At 44.2% G+C, this 18677-nt stretch overlaps 1 protein-coding gene across 2 annotated transcripts in view; it reads left to right on the top strand.

Moving 5' to 3' along the window:
• The first annotated feature begins 264 nt into the window (after positions 1–264).
• The window catches only part of ccdc14 (coiled-coil domain containing 14), a 60115-nt gene continuing 41702 nt past the window's right edge, over positions 265–18677 (top strand). For both annotated transcript variants that reach the window (XM_059966558.1, XM_059966557.1), the window contains exon 1: positions 265–593. In XM_059966558.1, coding sequence (XP_059822541.1) covers positions 534–593 — 60 coding nt within the window. In that variant the 5' untranslated portion in view covers positions 265–533. The remainder of the gene's footprint in view (positions 594–18677) is intronic.

Below are 18677 nucleotides of genomic sequence, written 5' to 3'. Positions count from 1 at the left end.
CGTCTCGGAGAAGTCTGCGATGTGGGTCGGTGTGCTGTAGTTTGCGGCGGGTCCGGGCTTCCAGAGCCGCGGGACACTTGCCGCCTTCGCGCGCCGCGGCCGCTCGACCAACCGTCCGACCTTCTAACCGCCAGACACATCCGATAGGGCGACGCGTGGCCGGTGACGTTGTTATTGACAGCAACGACCGGCAATCAAAGCGCGCTCATTCCACAGCCCCTTCCTGCCCCGGAGGCGGGATTTCCGCTTGGGTCTCCCTGACAGCTGAGGAAGTTGATAGCGGCCGCTTCGGCGTTCATTGAGAGAGGTCACAAACGCGGGCTTTCAACGAATTAATTCATCCCTGTGTTTTTTTTTTCAAATTAGGATGTTTTGGGCAGAAGCTCTTGCCAACCGGACAGTGGTAGATGGGCCCTTTTCTGAACAAGGCATTTGAATTGCTGTTGCAGTTCTTGTGTTAGGAGATATTCAGGGAAAACTTCGGTTTGATTGCATGTCCCTGCATTTCATTCGTCCCGTAAATTGGCCAGAAAATGCCTGCCGGGTACATTCGGGAGAAAACAATGAAGATGAAAACAGCAAAGGCTTCAAAGGTAGGAAATACTGACACGAACACATTTTAACAGTCAACTGTGTTCTTTACAGTTTCTAAAATGATTAAATATTTTATTTAGAGGCATAGAGCACGATAGGTCAGCTTTTCTGGTAAACTACTTTATTAAACTGTGGAACACAGTACCTAAAACCAGAAGGGATGCAGACTCTGTTCACAGTTTAAAACGGCAGCTCAAAACCTTGCTTTTAGCTAACAATTTTGTCTTATTTTTATGTTTGTATTTTATGCCATTGTAAACCACTTTGAATTACATTGTTTTTATGAAAAGTGCTGTATAAATAATTTACTATTATTACAGTGCAAAGAGGCCTTGGGTCCATCTTGTCTGTGCCAAGCTGTGACTCTGTTAACAGGCCATCCACCTGCACTTGGACCATAGCGCCCTATAATCTGCCCATCCATGTATTTATCCGAACTTCCCTTAAACATTGCAATCTAACCTGCATCCACCATTTCCGCTAACTGTTCACTCTACAATTGTGAGAGAAATTTGAGAGAAGAGGTCCTCCTTTTCACCCAAAGCCTAAGATCTGTATAGCTCTAGCCACATTCCGCCTCAGTGGAAAAAGCCGGCTTGCATTTACCATATCTATACCACTCATAATTTTTGTATACCTCAATCAAATGTGTCTGTGGTGCAGAAGGGAAGGAGGCAGAAGAGGGGAGCGCTAGTGATAGGGGACTTGATAGTTAGAGGAACAGATAGGAGATTCTGTGGATGTGAATGGGACACCCAGATGGTATGTTGCCTCACAGGTGCCAGGGTCAGGGAGACCTCAGATTGCATCTACAGCATTTTGGAGGGGGTGGGAGAGCCACCAGCTGTGTTGCTACATACTGGAAGGAAAAGCAAAGAGGTCCTGAAGAGTGAATTTAGATAGCTAAGCAGAAAGTTGAAAAGCAGGATCTCCGGAGTGGTAATTTCTCAATTGCTACCTTCACCACATGCCAGTGAAGGTAGAAACAGGATAATTTGGCAGAAAAATGTGTGGCTGAGAAGCTGGTGCAGGGAGTAGGGCTTTGGGTTCCTGGATCATTGGGATCTGTTTTGGGGGAGGTATGATCAGTACAAAAGGGACAGTAGCAACTGAACCTGAGAGGAAACAACATTCTCGCAGGCAGGTTTGTTAGAGCTGTTGAGGATGGCTTAAACTCATTTGACAGGGTGATGGGAACTGGAGTGAAGGGACTCAGATAGGATGGATGGTAAAAAAGCAGATAGCATGCCGTCAGACTGTCAGAAAGGGCAAGCAGATGACAGGACAAAACTGCAGTCAGCAGGGTGAATGTCAGTGCATTAGGGTTATAGGATTAATAGCATAGCAAGTACAGTATTGTATTCAAAACTGTTATATCTCAGTCAACGGAAAAAAAGGAAATAAGATTGATGATCTTATTCCACTCTTGCAGATTGTCGGGTATGATGTTGTGGCCATCACTGAATCACAGCTGAAGGTAGTTGTAGTTGGGAGCTGAATGTCCAAGGTTACACATTGTGTCAGAGAGATAGGAAGGTCGGCAGAGGGGGTGGCATAGCTCTGCTGATAAAGAATGGCATCAAACCTTTAGAAAAATGTGACATAGGATTGAAAGGCATTGAATCCTTGTGGGTCGAGTTAAAAAACTCTAAAGGTGAAAGGACCCTGATTGCAGTTATATACAGGTCTTCAAACAGTAGCTGGGATGTGGACCACAGATTACAAAAGAAAATAGAAAAGATGTGTCAAAAGGGCCATGTTATGACAAAGCAAAAATTAGTGCAAGATAGACAGTTTGGAAGCTTTTTAAAAACACTTGAATTGACTTTATTTCTTACATCCTTCACATACATGAGGACTAAAAAAATCTTTATGTTACACCTCTGTCTGAATGTGCAATTAATAGTAATTTGTAATAATATTCTCAGAGATAGTATTAATAATTATCTCGATAGACGGTATCTGATTATTAGTAGCCAGCATGGATTTGTGCGTGGAAGGTCATGTTTGACAAACCTTATTGAATTTTTTGAAGAAGTTACGAGGAATGTTGACGAGGGTAAGGCAGTGGATGTAGTCTACATGGACTTCAGCAAAGCCTTTGACAAAGTTCCACATGGAAGGTTAGTTAAGAAGGTTCAGTCGTTAGGTATTAATGCTGGAGTAATAAAATGGATTCAACAGTGGCTAGATGGGAGATGCCAGAGAGTAGTTGTGGATAATTGTTTATCGGGATGGAGGCCGGTGACTAGCGGGGTGCCTCAGGGATCTGTTTTGGGCCTAATGTTGTTTGTAATATACATAAATGATCTGGATGATGGGGTGGTAAATTGGATTAGTAAGTATGCCGATGATACTAAGGTAGGAGGTGTTGTGGATAATGAGGTGGGTTTTCAAAGCTTGCAGGGAGATTTATGCTGGTTAGAAGAATGGGCTGAACGTTGGCAGATGGAGTTTAGTGCTGAGAAGTGTGAGGTTCTACATTTTGGCAGGAATAATCCAAATAGAACATACAGGGTAAATGGTAGGGCATTGAGGAATGCAGTGGAACAGAGAGATCTAGGAATAACAGTGCATAGTTCCCTGAAGGTGGAGTCTCATGTAGACAGGGTGGTGAAGAAGGCTTTTGGAACGCTGGCCTTTATAAATCAAAGCATTGAGTACAGAAGTTGGAATGTAATGTTAAAATTGTACAAGGCAGTGGTAAGGCCAAATTTAGAATATTATGTGCAGTTCTGGTCACCGAATTATAGGAAAGATATCAATAAATTAGAGAGAGTGCAGAGACGATTTACTAGGATGTTGCCTGGGTTTCAGCACTTAAGTTACAGAGAAAGGTTGAACAAGTTAGGTCTCTATTCATTGGAGTGTAGAAGGTTGAGGGGGGATTTGATCGAGGTATTTAAAATTTTGAGAGGGATAGATAGAGTTGACGTGAATAGGCTGTTTCCTTTGAGAGTAGGGGAGATTCAAACGAGAGGACATAATTTGAGAGTTAGGGGGCAGAAGTTTAAGGGGGTATTTCTTTACTCAGAGAGTGATAGCTGTGTGGAATGAGCTTCCTGTAGAAGTAGTAGAGGCCAGTTCAGTTGTGTCATTTAAGGTAAAATTGGATAGGTATATGGACAGGAAAGGAGGGGAGGGTTATGGGCTGAGTGCGGGTAGGTGGGACTAGGTGAGATTAAGAGTTCGGCACGGACTAGGAGGGCCGAGATGGCCTGTTTCCGTGCTGTGATTGTTATATGGTTAATAGTATGTACAACAGGATGGTCAATAGAGCATAGAAATGCAATTGTATCAGCATGAATTAATCAGTCTGATTGCCCAGTAGAAGAAGCTGTCCCGGTTCCTGTTGGCCCTGGGTTTAATGCTGCGGTACCATTTCCAGTAACAACTGGAACAGTTTGTGGATGAGGTGACTTGGGTCCCTGACGACCCTTTGGGCCCTTTTTAAGCATCTGGCTCTGTAAATGTCCTGAATAGGGGGAGAAGTTCATATCTACGGATGTGCTGGGCTGTCTGTACCACTCTGCAGAGTCCTATGATTGAGGGAACTACAGTTCCCATACCAGGCAGTGAAGCAGCCCCTGTAGAAAGTCCTTAGCAATTGGAAGAATAATTTGGAGGGAAAAGATGAATCTGAAAGCAAGCTAGCAAACAATTTTGGGCTCCTTATCTGAGAAAAGATGTGCTGGCAATGGAGAGGGTACAGAGGAGGTTCAGAGACTTGGCTGGCACCAGGGCAAGAATGGATTCTCAATATTCCTGGATTTCAGTGCTTTAAAAGGGATAGAGAAGGGGGGAAAGGGGAGGAGAGATGGCATTACTGGTCAGGGATACTATTACAGCTGCAGAAAGGGTGGGTAATGTAGCAGGATCCTCGTTTGAGTCAATATGGGTGGAAGTCAGGAACAGGAAGGGAGCAGTTACTCTACTGGGGGTATTCTGTAGGCCCCCGCAGAGATACCGAGGAGCAGATTTTGGAAAGGTGCAAAAATAACAGGGTTGTTTTCATGGATGACTTTAACTTCCCTAATATTGATTGGCACCTGATTAGTTCCAAGGGTTTAGATGGGGCAGTTTGTTAAGTGTGTCCAGGACGGATTCCTGTCACAGTATGTTGATAGGCCGACTAGGGGGAATGCCATACTGGATCTAGTATTAGGTAACAAACCAGGTCAGGTCACAGATCTGTCAGTGGGTGAGCATCTGGGGGACGGTGATCACCACTCCCTGACCTTTATCATGGAAAAGGATAGAATCAGAGAGGACAGGAAAATTTTTAATTGGGGAAGGGCAAATTATGAGGCTATAAGGCTAGAACTTGCGGGTGTGAACTGGGATGATGTTTTTGCAGGGAAATGTACTATGGACATGTGGTCGATGTTTAAGGATCTCTTGCAGGATGTTAGGGATAAATTTGTCCCGGTGAGGAAGATAATGAATGGCAGGGTGAAGGAACCTTGGGTGACAAGTGAGGTGGAAAGTCTAGTCAGGTGGAAGAAGGCAGCATACTGGTGACACAGGCCTATAATTTCCTGGCTTATTCTTAGAGCCTTTATTGAAGATGGATCAACATTAGCTATCCTGCAGTCCACTGGCACCTCACTCATGGTTTTAACATGTTTTAAGTACCTCTGCCAGGGCCCCTGCAATTTCTGCACTAGGTCAGAGGGGACACCTTGTCAGGTCCTGTAGACCTTTCCTGGTCCTGTTCCAGATGTTTTATACATGCAGTAAATCCCTGTTATGAATGGGAGTCACAAGGGCTGGTAATCACCCACCTCCCCCAGGTCACTGGAGTCAAAGGTCTGTGTGAGTCCAGAATCAAGCCCTGAAGGGTCAAACCCACGATCTGAGGTCAATATCCAGATATTAGCAAAGTCTGGAGGGCAAAGCCAGAAGTCCAGAACACAGGGAATCTGGAGATAGAAGCCTGAAGTTTGAAGACTGATGGTAGAAGCTCAAAGGAATCACGAGGGTCTGGTTCAGATGTCTGTGGAAGTTCTTGGGTTGTTAATGCAAATGATGCATTTCACTGTATGTACCTTGACAGAACCTTCGTCCAAATTGTACAGAATGCAACCATAATCATTGGCAACCTTAGCCTACTCATGCCAGTCTGTGTCTTGTTTTTAACATGAGAATATCATGACGGGACACCTGGTGAGTTACTTGCTGTCCTACATGCTGAAATATTTACATAGATTACAGACAGAGCGTTTGAAACTGTTTGATGTCTGTAACATATGAGGAATTAGTTTGTAAACATTAACTGGCCTGTGAGCAAATATGAGTGCACATGGGAACAACCGAAATGGGATTTTGGTGACAGTACAATTAAGTGCTTCATAAATGCCTGGTACATTAATCAATATTCTGTACAATTAATAAAAACTGTAAAATTGAACAGATTTAAGAATAACTGCACACGAAAGCTCAGTGGTGTATTTAATTCCTGTTTAAGATTTCTGAGCATGAAGGACTGATTCATGCAACTACATTTAGGGTGGTCTAATTCAAAGGTTTTATGCCATGGACCCTGATGTTTATAGACCATTAACGGAGGGGTCCATAAACCCCAGGTTGGGAATCCCTGGTCATTTTGGATCACATATCACAGTTGCTAGAATTCTTAAGCTTTTGAGTTCAAGCAGTTGGTTACATTAGGGAAAATGTGAAATTTGGGAAATGAGAAGCTAACATTGAAGGAAGATTGATGACCTTCTATACCAGAAATAATGAAAGTCTCAAGGACTTAGCCTCTGTGAATTTATCCCAGTTGAAGAGATAAGTGGTAGGCTTTTGGAGGAGAGCATGGTAATTCATCAGAACAAGGGGAAAATTAAAAAATAGGTTTAACATAGCCTTAATGTAAATGGGTGATTGGTGTGGACTTCAGGCTATAGAACTATATCTGGGCTGCATATCAGTTTTTGATTGTATGATTTTAATGATTGTAATCCCTGTGGAACCCTGAGATCCAGGAAAAGAACCTGCAATAGCAGATGGAGAAACATGGTCAGGAGGAGGATTCTCAGGTAGCATCCCCACCCAACAGAACCAAGAAGGATGGAAAGTGTGCAAGTATAAAATTTTGTCCAAGATTGCTAATGTTTTGGCATTGAGCAAGTGATAGAAAAAACATCAGGGAAAATAAAGGCAATGACGATCGTCCAATAAATAAAGGGGAAATGAATGAGCAGAAAATATTTTCCAGTATGATTGTGCACCTGAAAATATACGAGCAAATTGTTGCATTGTAATAGATAAGATTAAGATTTGTGGAATTGGAAAATGATAACAGGCTGGACTGAAAATTAACGGCTGTTTTGGGCTCCTATTGTGTGGTGTATCACAGGCTTATTCAGACCTATTTCTGTTGTAATGTGCTGTGATTTAGGATATACGCATGGAGGCTTGGTCCAAACAGATGAATTGGTTTTTGTTATTTAACTGGGGAAATGGCACACGATAAAAATCAGTCATGGTTTCACTAAATGGTGAACAGATGAGAGGTGCTCTGTGGCTTAATCCTGCTATTCTTGTTCTTGTGAAAGTGTTTTGAAATTTGTAAAACTGCAGACACTACCACCACTCAGGGAGAGTGGGAAGTTCTGGGTAATGTAGGGACTGAGATCAAGATCTGACTTAGCTTGAGCCATCATCTTGACAATTGATGGAAAGAATTGCATGGACAGTACTTTCTGGAGATCTTAATGACCTTGGTTTCAGATTTCCTATTGTTTAAATTATATTAATGTATGTCATATATTTTATAACAAAAACATATTAATGCATCTGAAGAGGGAATAAATGATGGGTTTCAGTATGGGATCCTCCAGGATATAGGGAGAAACATCATTTGTGGATATACACTGCCTATAAAGCATAGATAAAAATAAGAGTGAAAGCAGTCCTACTGCATTCTTTGGAGAGGTTTCAAGGTGATTAATCAATCACCTTGAAGGCTTTAGAATAGTGGTCGCCAACCCGTCGATTGCGATCGACTGTTCGATCTTTGAGACTTTCCCAGCAGATCCGGAAAAAAAATACACAAATACTGTTGAGAGATTGTTTCCAGGTTGTGGGCTTTTAGTTCCGTTCTTTCTTCCCAGTGCGCATGTGTGTAGCTCCCCCGCACTACACAGTGTAATTCAGTGGTCCCCAACCGCCGGGCTGTGAGGAAGTGATATGAGGCAGCTGTACTTTTCTTCATTCCCTGTCACGCCAACTGTTGAACTTGAATGCATGCAAGGTCATCAGTCGCCTAAACACAGTGATACCCTCACACCAGTGTTCGCCTCCGGCGGCTGGTGGGAAGTTCCATTGTTACGGGCCCAGAGTGCGGACAGATGGGTGCCGCCTCTAAACCTGTTCACACTGAATGTCCGTGGGGAAGCCGGTGCTAAAATATTTGCAGACGACCTAATTCGGGCTCAAGGTTTCGTAAGTATCAGAGCAGCTACCGCACTGCGATCTACTAAAACAAACTTTTTTCGGTCGCTCTGTCCGGACTGCGACCACCACGGCCCCTCTCCGGCCCTGACCTTGTCCTCTCACCCCAGCCACACCTGGCCAAGGCGTCTCGCGACGGGCGGGTGTCTGGTGGCGGGCGGGCGGAGGCTGCAGTTCGGGCCGGGAGGCTGTCTGAGGCAATGAAGCCCTCAAAATGGCTTCAATACCCTGAGTCCAAGCACCCCGCATTTAAAGACAAACATGTTGAGATTTTTCAGTGGAAAAAATGTGAGCAAGCGGGACAGAAACTAAGTGCTGAGATCCGCGAAAAAATTGTGGAATAGACTGGACATAAGGATCCTGTTTCGGTGTATTCCGGTCGTATTTAACACCAACCCCCCACTCGTTGGCCAGTCCGCAAGAATATTCTCAATATTAAACAGGTCTGCAGTGCAAAAAAGGATGGGTAACCCTGTTGTTCATACATTATTTCTACTTCCGAGTTGCGGGGTTTTACTTCCAGTCTTTTCTGCCCTGGTGCGCATGCGTGTAACTAGTGTTGTGGTTTCTTGAAATAACCAGGAAATGCAGAAGGTTCTTCGAGAAGTTTAAGCCTTTATTTGCAAACAAAAGCTGAGACAATTAATGAGCGTGTCACTAATTGTCTGCCGAGCCCTAGTTCACGGTATTCTTTATATCTTAGTCACATTAGCATATATTTGTTCTAGAGCCTTGACTGGTCCCTGTACCATCACACCACTCCATAGCCCATACTTGCTCTAGTCTACTCCCTGGAGCACGTGTTCCCCTTCTCGGCCATGACTGGTCCCCATACCATCACACCACTCCAGGATCCCGTCTATCACCTTTATCTCTACATGCTTACTTTCACTGTTAGCTACATTCTGAAGGCATTGATGTGTTCAATAGTACAGAGACAATACAGAGATTACATTCTGGCTAATAAATTGGATACATAGTAAATATAAGGCTGGCTTCTCACTGTTAGCTGCATTCTTAGGCCACTGATGTGTTCAATAGTACAGAGACAATACAGAGATTTCATTCTGGCTAATAAATTGGATACATAGCAAATAACAAACACAAAGCTGGTTATATAGTTTTGGTTACACAGCAAACAATGCAACTTTATTCTCCAATATAATCCCCCCTTTGACAGAGAAAGAAGACTAAGAGTCCACGCACAAAAGCCCCAATAAAGTCCAGCACTTATTCCCAAATCTGGAGTTAAACTATAATTTTCTGCGCCAAGACCTCAAAGCATTCTCTCCCTGTTACCCTAGGCCGCTGAGTTAAAAACCTGTCCCTTTGTATCTGAGACAGGGAAAAAAAGCTCAGAAGCCCTTACAATCTACTCCCACACTGTTGTTTTGCTCTTGTTCATCCTGCAGGCATTGTAGGCTGTAACAATACTTCTTCGGTGCTTCTTTCTCCACTAAGCTTGGTTCAGTAATCGCCACGAGCACCGGGAATTGTTTGGTTGCAGCACGCACGACAAGAGACTTGAGACAAGGAAGAAAACAGCACAGAACAAGCGCACAGCTCAGCAGTACAATACCGACAGTCATTGCCATCTTAGCCAGCCATGCTCCCCATCCTCCGAGTCTTCTTTCTAACCAGTCAAATAACTGATGTCCGAACCCTTCATTCTGTTTAACTTCCGTTCTGAGACTTTTCAACTTATACATTGCCTTAGTAAACGATCCTTCTGGACTAGTGTTATTTGGTATAAAAGTACAGCACTGCTCTCCAAACATCACACAAACTCCTCCTTTTTCTGCCAACAGCCAGTCCAATGCTTGTCTATTCTGCCACGCCATTTTGCTAGTTGCATCTAACAGTTGTCCCAAGGCCTCCAATGCATCATCGGTGTAATTGATGAATCTTTGCTGATTGTAATATATATAATTTATCCATTCAATGTTCTTAATAGTTCCCATCAAGGGTAGAAATGCTTCGAAGCCTGCAGCAATCTCATTCCTCACCTTAAATTTGTTACGTATACCTCTCGGCTGACCTATACTATCTATCCAAATCGTCGAGTCAGGTTCATATTTTCTCCTTTTCCTCAATAGTATCTGCTGTTCAGAGATATCAGTGTTGAAGTGTATTTCAAGGGATACTATAACTTCTTGAAGTAACATAACACGCATACACATGCCTACCCAATTGAGGGGAAGTGTGGATCTCAGACCCCCTTCCTCACCTCACAGCCACCAGCTGACTGCTAAGGGGATGGTCTGGGCGTCCAATGCACCTTCGGGTGGAGGGGAATCTTCTACGTGTCTTTCGCCTGGGGTCACATTCCACATCTGAGTGCAGCTACCTCTGAAATGACCCACTGGACGAGCACCTGTCCGCGTAAGACATTCATAGCTCAACTGATAGTGCATTATAAGCTGTTCCAGTGTAGGTGTCTGGCTCCTTTTTCCTCCTGTCTGTCTCCTGCTAACTGTTCCTCCGCATCACTTACCTCGGACTCCTCACCTGATTGTCCTTGTGGGACTGCCCTCGTGCAGTGGTTCAGATGGTACCAGGTGGAGCGTCCTTCTACCTGAACTGCGGTGGGTGATGCCTTGGTCACTGTAAAGGGTCCTTCCCTTCTCTGCTCGTTCCACTTTCTCTGAAAAACTCGCACGTAAACCTGGTCTCCTGGTTTGATCGGTCTTTCCCCTTGTACGGTCTCCGGTTCTTTCTGTTTTTCCTGTGCATAAATAAACTTATGTATCATAGTTAGCTGCTGCATGTATTCTTTCAATTCTATTTTCAATTGTTCCAAACTAGGTCCTTTATACGGCCCTCTCCACTGAGGCACTGGCATGGGCCTCCCAGTTAGCATCTCGTGCGGCGTCAGGCATATCATTCGATTAGTTTGCATGCGGTAGCTCATCAATGCTAACGGTAAAGCATCGACCCAATTAAGTTTAGTGTCTGCACAGATTTTGTTCAGTTTGGCTTTCAGGGTTCCATTAATTCTCTCTACCATGCCCTGTGACTAAGGGTGGTATACACATCCAAATCTTTGCTTTAACCTCAGCGCTTGTAGTACCAATTTGACCACTTTCTGGATAAAAGCTGAACCATTGTCTGAGCTAACTTCTGTAGGTATTCCAAATCTTGGGATCACTTCATTTGTCAGAAATTTTACCACTGTCTTTGCCCCTTGATCTTTCGAAGGTACTGCCTCCACCCATCTGCTAAATCGATCAATTACTACCAGCATGTATCTTTTGTTACGTATCGCGTAACTGGATCACTTACCAGCAAAGATAGAGAGGTCCGTTGAAGTCTGATGGCACTATTTTCAAACATTTTTATTTATAAAGGAGCACAAAAGTAAGGTTAATACAAACATTCAGATAATGCACATCGTCAATACTCAATCTAAAGCGTGGGTATAGTAATAATCATCAAGAAATAAGCTCTACTGTTGTCTAGGTGATAATATATTGTCCGTTGGAAATATAAAAGTCACTCAGAAGTCTGCAGGCTTCAGCCTTTTGGGAATCACTGGGTTTCACGTGTTGCGACAGAGAGAGAGAGATTGGTGAGAAAAGGAAGAACTTGCCCGGGTCATTATGAAGCAACTCTGTTGTATCAGGGGAGCGTTGGTTTCCCGTTGTTAGTTCGAAGTCCTTTTCGGTGTTATCAGCCACCCGCTCCCCAGGCAAAGGAGAAACGGAACGCACGTGGCTTTCTTCAAAATGGCTTCCCGCTACGACGGGATCGCTATCGTGTCTTCTTGGTGCGTCTGAAGGGGCTGTCCCCCCCAGACCCTCCTTTGTACTTCCTCACAAATCAGGTGTCAATCAGGTTGGGATGATGCAATCTCTCTCTCAACCAGCCCACTTTGCCCGAGGGCTTTACACATGGTCTCCATGAGACAATAGTCAATGTCGCCTTATTTTGCATCCCGGTGGAACGCGGTATTCGGCACGTCTCTCTCTCTCCCACTTCCTGGGTCTACTGATCCACCCCTCAACTAGTGCTCTTGCGATTCTCACAAAGGAGGGGGCTGGGATCATAACACTTTTCCCTCTCACTGTCTTTATCATGTCTACGTAATCGATCACTAGATGTTTAAGTGGTCCTTCAGGTACGGGAATGTGACCTATTGGGGTTGTAATTCCCTTCTGAACATTATTCTGTACGCATACCTCACACTATGACAAGACAAAGTCCAAAAGTCCATTGAAGCCTGTAAATAAGGTGATCAAAAACCATCCTTCTTTATTTTCTTTATCACTCCCCCCCCCCCCCGCACAGTGGTCAATCCCATGCACTTCTGAAATCAGAATCGTCAGTAGAGGGGTGGGCACTACCAGCAAACCGTCTTCCATGCTCCACAAGTCTTCCGGGTTCTGCTTGGCCCCCCCCTTCGTCTCCACATTGTCTGTTCTGCCAAGGTTGCCTTGCCTTGTATTTCATTTAGGTCCTCTACCATAGATTCTGGAGCTAGGCTTACGTGGGGGGGGCAATGACAGCTGATGTATATGCAGACGCGCTTCTGGCTGCCTCGTCCACAACTTGATTTCCCTTTTTATTACATCATTTCCCTTTTTATGTGCCTGGCATTTTACTATAGCCAATGCTTTAGGTTTCATCATTGCTTTTATTAAGTCTAGAATTTGCTGACAATGTTGTATGGGATCTCCACTGCTTTTTTTAAAACCTCTCTGTTTCCACACTGCCCCGAACAAATGGCATACTCCATGAGCATATGCCAAATCAGTATAAATGTCTACTTTCTCACCTTCCATCATTTCACACACAGCTGTCAGGGCTTTGATTTTGTTATTTCGACCTCTTTCATTGTCCCTACCATATCTACACTTACCATTATGTTAATGCAATTGTTGTCTTCCGATATCCACACCTCCGGCGTGATTTTCCTCCACACTGTTATGGTTTCAGCACTCTTAACTAAGGGTCCTAAGTCTTAACGTTACGTGGGGCGCAGCCTCCGGTATCCTGTACCATTTTTCTAAAAAGGTGTTCCACTTAACTTATAAAGCTGCCGCTTGCTTTCCAATTATCATAACCTCACCTTCCAGGTGCTATTGGGTACATGCCTCCAGGTGCCATCTCTCCTCTAACTCCCTGTTCTGAGTCTTGTCAAAAATCACTGTACAATGTAGCTTAGATTTGGACATTACAGCCCTGGATAATATAGCCTGCACGCCCTTTTTCCCATTTTTCCCAGGTTTCCTGAATCTGATCTGCTATGTCTCCTATCCAAAAGACAGTAGACTTCTTGTCTTCTCGCACTATCAATTGAGCCCCTGCTCTTCCCACACTCAGCCCATTTCTGGTGCATTCTAATTTTAATTCCAGTTTCAATAAGGCATCTCTGCCTAACAAATTAATCGCAGTTCCTTTAGATACTAGCACTGGGAAAACAATTCCTTTTAACTGCACTGGAGCCGTGCACTGTGTCAACTGTGTTTTCCCTGAGAACCCTACTGTCTTAATAAACTTTCCTGACATGGGAAGGTGAAGGGCATACTGTGGCTGTACACAAGTGTACGTGGCTCCAGTATCTATCATCATTGGTGTCAGTTGCCCTTCTAACATAACCTGAACAATGGGTTCCTCTTCTGCCTCCCTTGTTATCATTGGGTAATGTCCCTTCCCACTCGAGTTCTCGAGGCACCCCTAATGCCTCGCATAGGGGTTCACAGGTCCGCTTGGGCCTGTGGGGGCTGGTCCTTGGCTAAACTTTAGTTCCCTTCTTATCAGTTCCTGCTGGTGTGTGATAGTCCATGGTGTAAATGGACAATCTCTTCTCATGTGACCTGGCTGATTACATCCCCAGCACAATCTCTCTACCTCTCTTTCCCCCCTGTTTCCTCACTGGTCTCCTCTGCCCATAGCTCCTCTGGCCCCCTCCTTGGGACTTCCAGTCCTGTCTGGGCTGTTTGAATTTAGTCTGTTCCTGACAGGGCATTTGTGGGAATGCTCCTCCAAAGACTTTGATTATTGGCATGGGGTTTTCCAGCCCTTGTCTTACAGTATGATTGGTTCCTCCATATTGCGGTGCTTCATCCATTTCGATGGCTGTACTCGGACCGGTGGTTGCTGGCAGCATCTTTTAGCTTTTCTCTTTGTCCTTCTTTTTGAGTTCTTCGAGCTGCATTTGTATTAACTTTCTTTGCACCTCTTCTTGTTGCTCAGTCAACCTTCGTTTGTCTTTCCGGTATTTCTCAACCGCATGGACTACGTGGTCTCTGAATTCTTGTGGGGTCATTGACGTCAGACCAACCACCTTCTCCAGTTTGGATTTAACTTGCAGAGGCATTGCAACCAAAATGCTATGTCGGAACAGTGAGGTCATAAATAAGCTATTTTCCACCTCTTGCTCAGTCTCCAGTCTCCACTTTTTCAACTGTTTTTCTACATAGGCTGCTGGGTTTTCAGTGTCTCCCAGTGGATCCCCCTTGAAAGCTTTGGGGTCCACTTTGGGTGGATAAAGCTTCCTGAGGACCTGCCATACCCTCTGCCTCACTCTGTCAAACCCGTCTCCGTCAGTTCTCGGGTCGTTCGGGTTTATTATGCCAGCCATTTCCATTAGTTCGTTAAATTTGGAGGTTCCCATCAACCTTATCAATAGTGCTTTTAAATCTCCCATAGCCAATAATTGTCCTGCCGTTTCTTCTTCAAAGGCTCTAATCCATTTCCCTGCTCCTTCATGTAGACTGGGTAGAGTGTTATTCAGCCCTTCTAGGTCCTGGGATCCCCAAAGGAAATACTGCACTTGTCCTGATCCTTTTACTAACAACGGCATCATTCTTCCTCCTTCTTCCCACCTGCCCTGGCTCTCCTCCTCCCCTGACTCCCCATCCGTCTCAGGGTATGTCTTTATTGCCTCCCACACAAATTTCTCCGGGGTCCTCTTCTTCCCTCGGTCTCCCTGTGGAGTCCTTCCTTTCTGTCCTGATTCTGTCCGACCTGTGGAGTCCGGCCTTCCTGTCCTTGGTCGGACTGTCCTTCCTGTCCTTGGTACTTTTCACATCTCCTCTGGCAATCCCCTCTCAGTAACTTCTCCCTGCATGTTTACTGTACCCGTCAGCTTAGGGGTTCCTTCCTCATAATAGGGAGGAATAATGCTTCTTTCACATCTGGGTATGGAGCTGAAGCCAGCTTCTCACTGTACCTTCCTCTCTCTCTAACAGGCTGTTTCTCCTTCTCCTTAGTGTCTTCCTCATGTTACGTATCCCGTAACTGGAGAACTTACCAGCAAAGATAGAGAGGTCTGTTGAAGTCTGATGTCACTATTTTCAAACCTTTTTATTGATAAAGGGACACAAAAGTAGGGTTAATACAAACATTCAGATAGTGCACATCGTCACCACTCAATCTAAAGCGCGGGTATAGTAATAATCATCATTAAGGAGTGAGCTCTGCTGGTGTCTAGGGGTTACTAGATTGTCCGTTGGAAATATAAAAGTCACTCAAAGTCTGCAGGCCTCAGCCCTTTGAAAATCGCTGGGTTTTCCATGGGGCGACCGAGAGAGAGAGATTGGGGGAGAAGAAAAAGAACTTGCCGAGTCTCGATGAATCTTCCGTGAAATCGGGGGAGCTTTGGTTTCCTCTCCCCGATGTTAGTTAAAAGCGGTTTTCTGTGATTCCAGCCACAGATTCCAATCCCGGAATCTGACGCACGTGGCTTCCTTCAGAATGGCTTCCCGCTGCTGCGGGAACACTCTCTCATGTCTTCTTGGTGCATCTGAGGGGCTGTCCCCCTGAGACTCTCCTTTATACTTCCTCACGGGGTCGCAGGTGTCAATCAGGTTGGGATGATGCATTCTCTCTCTCAACCAGCCCACCTTGCCCAAGGGCTTTTCACGTGGTCTCCATGAGACAATAGTCGCTGTTGTCTTTATTCTGTATCCTTGGTGGGACCTGCAATTTGGCACGTTTCTCTCTCTCTCTCTCTCCTACTGGGTCTACTGACCCCCCCCCCCCCCCCCCCGACGGGTGCTCTTGCGATTCTCACAAAGGAGGGGGTTGGGATCATAACACTCGCTTGTAATCAATATTCTACCTGTCCTCCTCAGTCTCTCTCCCTCCGTTCTGAAGAGTTTTAGCACTTCCATTTTTCGTTCTCTTTTTTTGCTCTCTTTTCTTAGATTTATCTTTTGGTTTGTAATTTTTAATTAGTGCTTCCATCTCTTCGCACAAGCTTACATCAAACATTCCTTCTCTTGGCCATTTTGTGACCAGGTTCTTGGTTCTTTTTTCCCATTTTTGTGAAGTTTTTGTGATCTCACATTTATTTACTGGGAATTTTTTGCTCAGAATCTGTACTGCCGTTCCTTTACCTGTCATGTTGTTCTCTCTTTTTAAGGTATTTCAGAGATTCACAGTTCATTTACTGGATAATACTATTTACTCTAATTCTATGCCTAGTCTATCGTCTATCTACCAGCGTTTTAAACTATAAATCGGACTGTCCTTGTTTCCTATTCCGTTCTGCCCATGCAGACCTCTACTTAGAGCGGTATCCATAGAACTTTCTCTTTGCACCTCGTCTATTCAGACCCTTATCTCTTAAAGCAGTATCCACGAGGATTTTTCTACTTTCCTTGCCCATTCAGACCTTCGTTTCATACGAAGCGGTATCCACAGGAACTTACCAACACCACATGGAATTTTTCTTCACTTCTTATTAGCTTATTCGTACTTACCCCCACTGCAGTGTTCTCGATCAATCCTCTGAGCTTCCTGTTAACCCCCAATTCTGCCAGATTCTTTGGACCAGAGAGACCCTTCGGCAGTGGTTCCACACTTCTGAGTCTCCAAGACCTCCCGAAAACCAACAGAATTCTTAGTCCAAATTGTTGCAAAAAGCGCTTACCTTTTGTTTGAGTACACCCTTAATTCTGTTAGCCCTGTGGGGGTCCCTAGAGGACCGGTAAGTGTCCCCAATCTGCCGTTTCCTTTCCGTGGGTCTCTTTCCGGTCCTGCTGCGGTTGCCAATTTTGTCGTGGTTTCTTGAAATAACCAGGAAACGCAGAAGGTTCTTCAAGAAGTTTAAGCCTTTACTTGCAAACAAAAGCTGAGACAATTAATGAGCGTGCCACTAATTGTCCGCCGAGCCCTAGTTCACAGTATTCTTTATATCTTAGTATATCTTAGTTGCATTAGCATATACTTGTTCTAGTGCCTTGACTGGTCCCCATACCATCACACCACTCCAGGATCCTGTCTATCACCGTTATCTCTACATGCTCACTTTCACTGTTAGCTACATTCTCAAGGCATTGTTGTGTTCAATAGTACAGAGACAATACAGAGATTACATTCTGGCTAATTGGATACATCGTAAACATAAGACTGGTTTCTCACTGTTAGCTACTTTCTTAAGGCTAGCTACATTCTTAAAGCACTGATGTGTTCAATAGTACAGAGACAATACAGAGATTTCATTCTGGCTAATAAATTAGATACATAGCAAATAGCAAACACAAGACTGGTTACATAGTTTTGGTTACACAGAAAACAATGCAACTTTATTCTCCAATACTAGTTGATCTCACCTTTCACTAAGACTGAGGTAAGGGATCATGGGCTTCAAAAGGTTGGTGACTACTACTTTAGAAAGATTTGCACTTCAGTGGTCACAGTCATTTTTCTCATTATGTCTTTGATTATGTCCATTTCAGTGCTGTTTAAGATGTGACAGCTGTCTTGGGGAATGAATGGTCCAGATGAGTTTTGCGGAGTACAGATACAATGGTGGATATTTAATTTGGAGCCAAAGAAAATCTGAGGGAGAACCAATTTAAGCGTCAGCTTCTATGAGGATCAGAAGACCATAAAAGACAGAAGCAGAATTGGGCTATTCAGCCCATCAAATCTGCTCTGCAATTTCATCATGTTTGATTCATTTTCTCTCTCAATGCTATTCTCTGTCTTTTCCCCATAACATTTCATGCCATGACGAATCAAGAGCCCATCAACTTCCACCTTAAATACACCGAATAACCTGGCCTCTGCAGCTGCCCGTGGCAATGAATTCCAGATTCTGCCTAAAGAAATTTCTCCTCATCTCCAATCTAAATGGTGCCCCTCTATCCTGAGGCTGTACCCTCTTTTTCTAGACTCCATCACTACAGGAAACATTCTCTCCACGTCCACTCTATTGAGACCATTCAACATTTGATAGATGTCAATGAGATTCTTCTTCTATCCCCCCCATTCTAAATTCCACCGAGTATTACAGGTCCACAGCCATCAAACACTCTTCATATGATAACCCTTTCATTTCCGAAATCATTCTTGTGACCCTCCTCTGAACCCTTTCCAATGTCAGCACATCCTTTCTTGGACAAGGGGCCCAAAACTGCTCACAATGCTCCAAATTGAGGCCTCACCAATACTTTACAAAGCCTCAGCATTATATCCTTGCTTTTATATCCCTGTCCTCTCAAAGTGAATGCTACATTGCATTTACCTTCCTCACCTCCACCTTAACCTGCAAATTAACCTTCAGGGAATCTGCCACGAGGACTCCCAAGTACCTTTGAATTTTCTGCCAATTTATAAAGTAGTCTATGCTTTTGTTCTTTCTACCAAAGTGCATTACTATACATTTTGCAATA

The sequence above is a fragment of the Hypanus sabinus genome, chromosome 4 (genome assembly GCF_030144855.1).
Source record: "Hypanus sabinus isolate sHypSab1 chromosome 4, sHypSab1.hap1, whole genome shotgun sequence".
Classification (NCBI taxonomy): domain Eukaryota; kingdom Metazoa; phylum Chordata; class Chondrichthyes; order Myliobatiformes; family Dasyatidae; genus Hypanus; species Hypanus sabinus.
The sequence above is the reverse complement of the archived record's forward strand: the minus strand, read 5'-3'. Positions and strand labels throughout refer to the sequence as shown.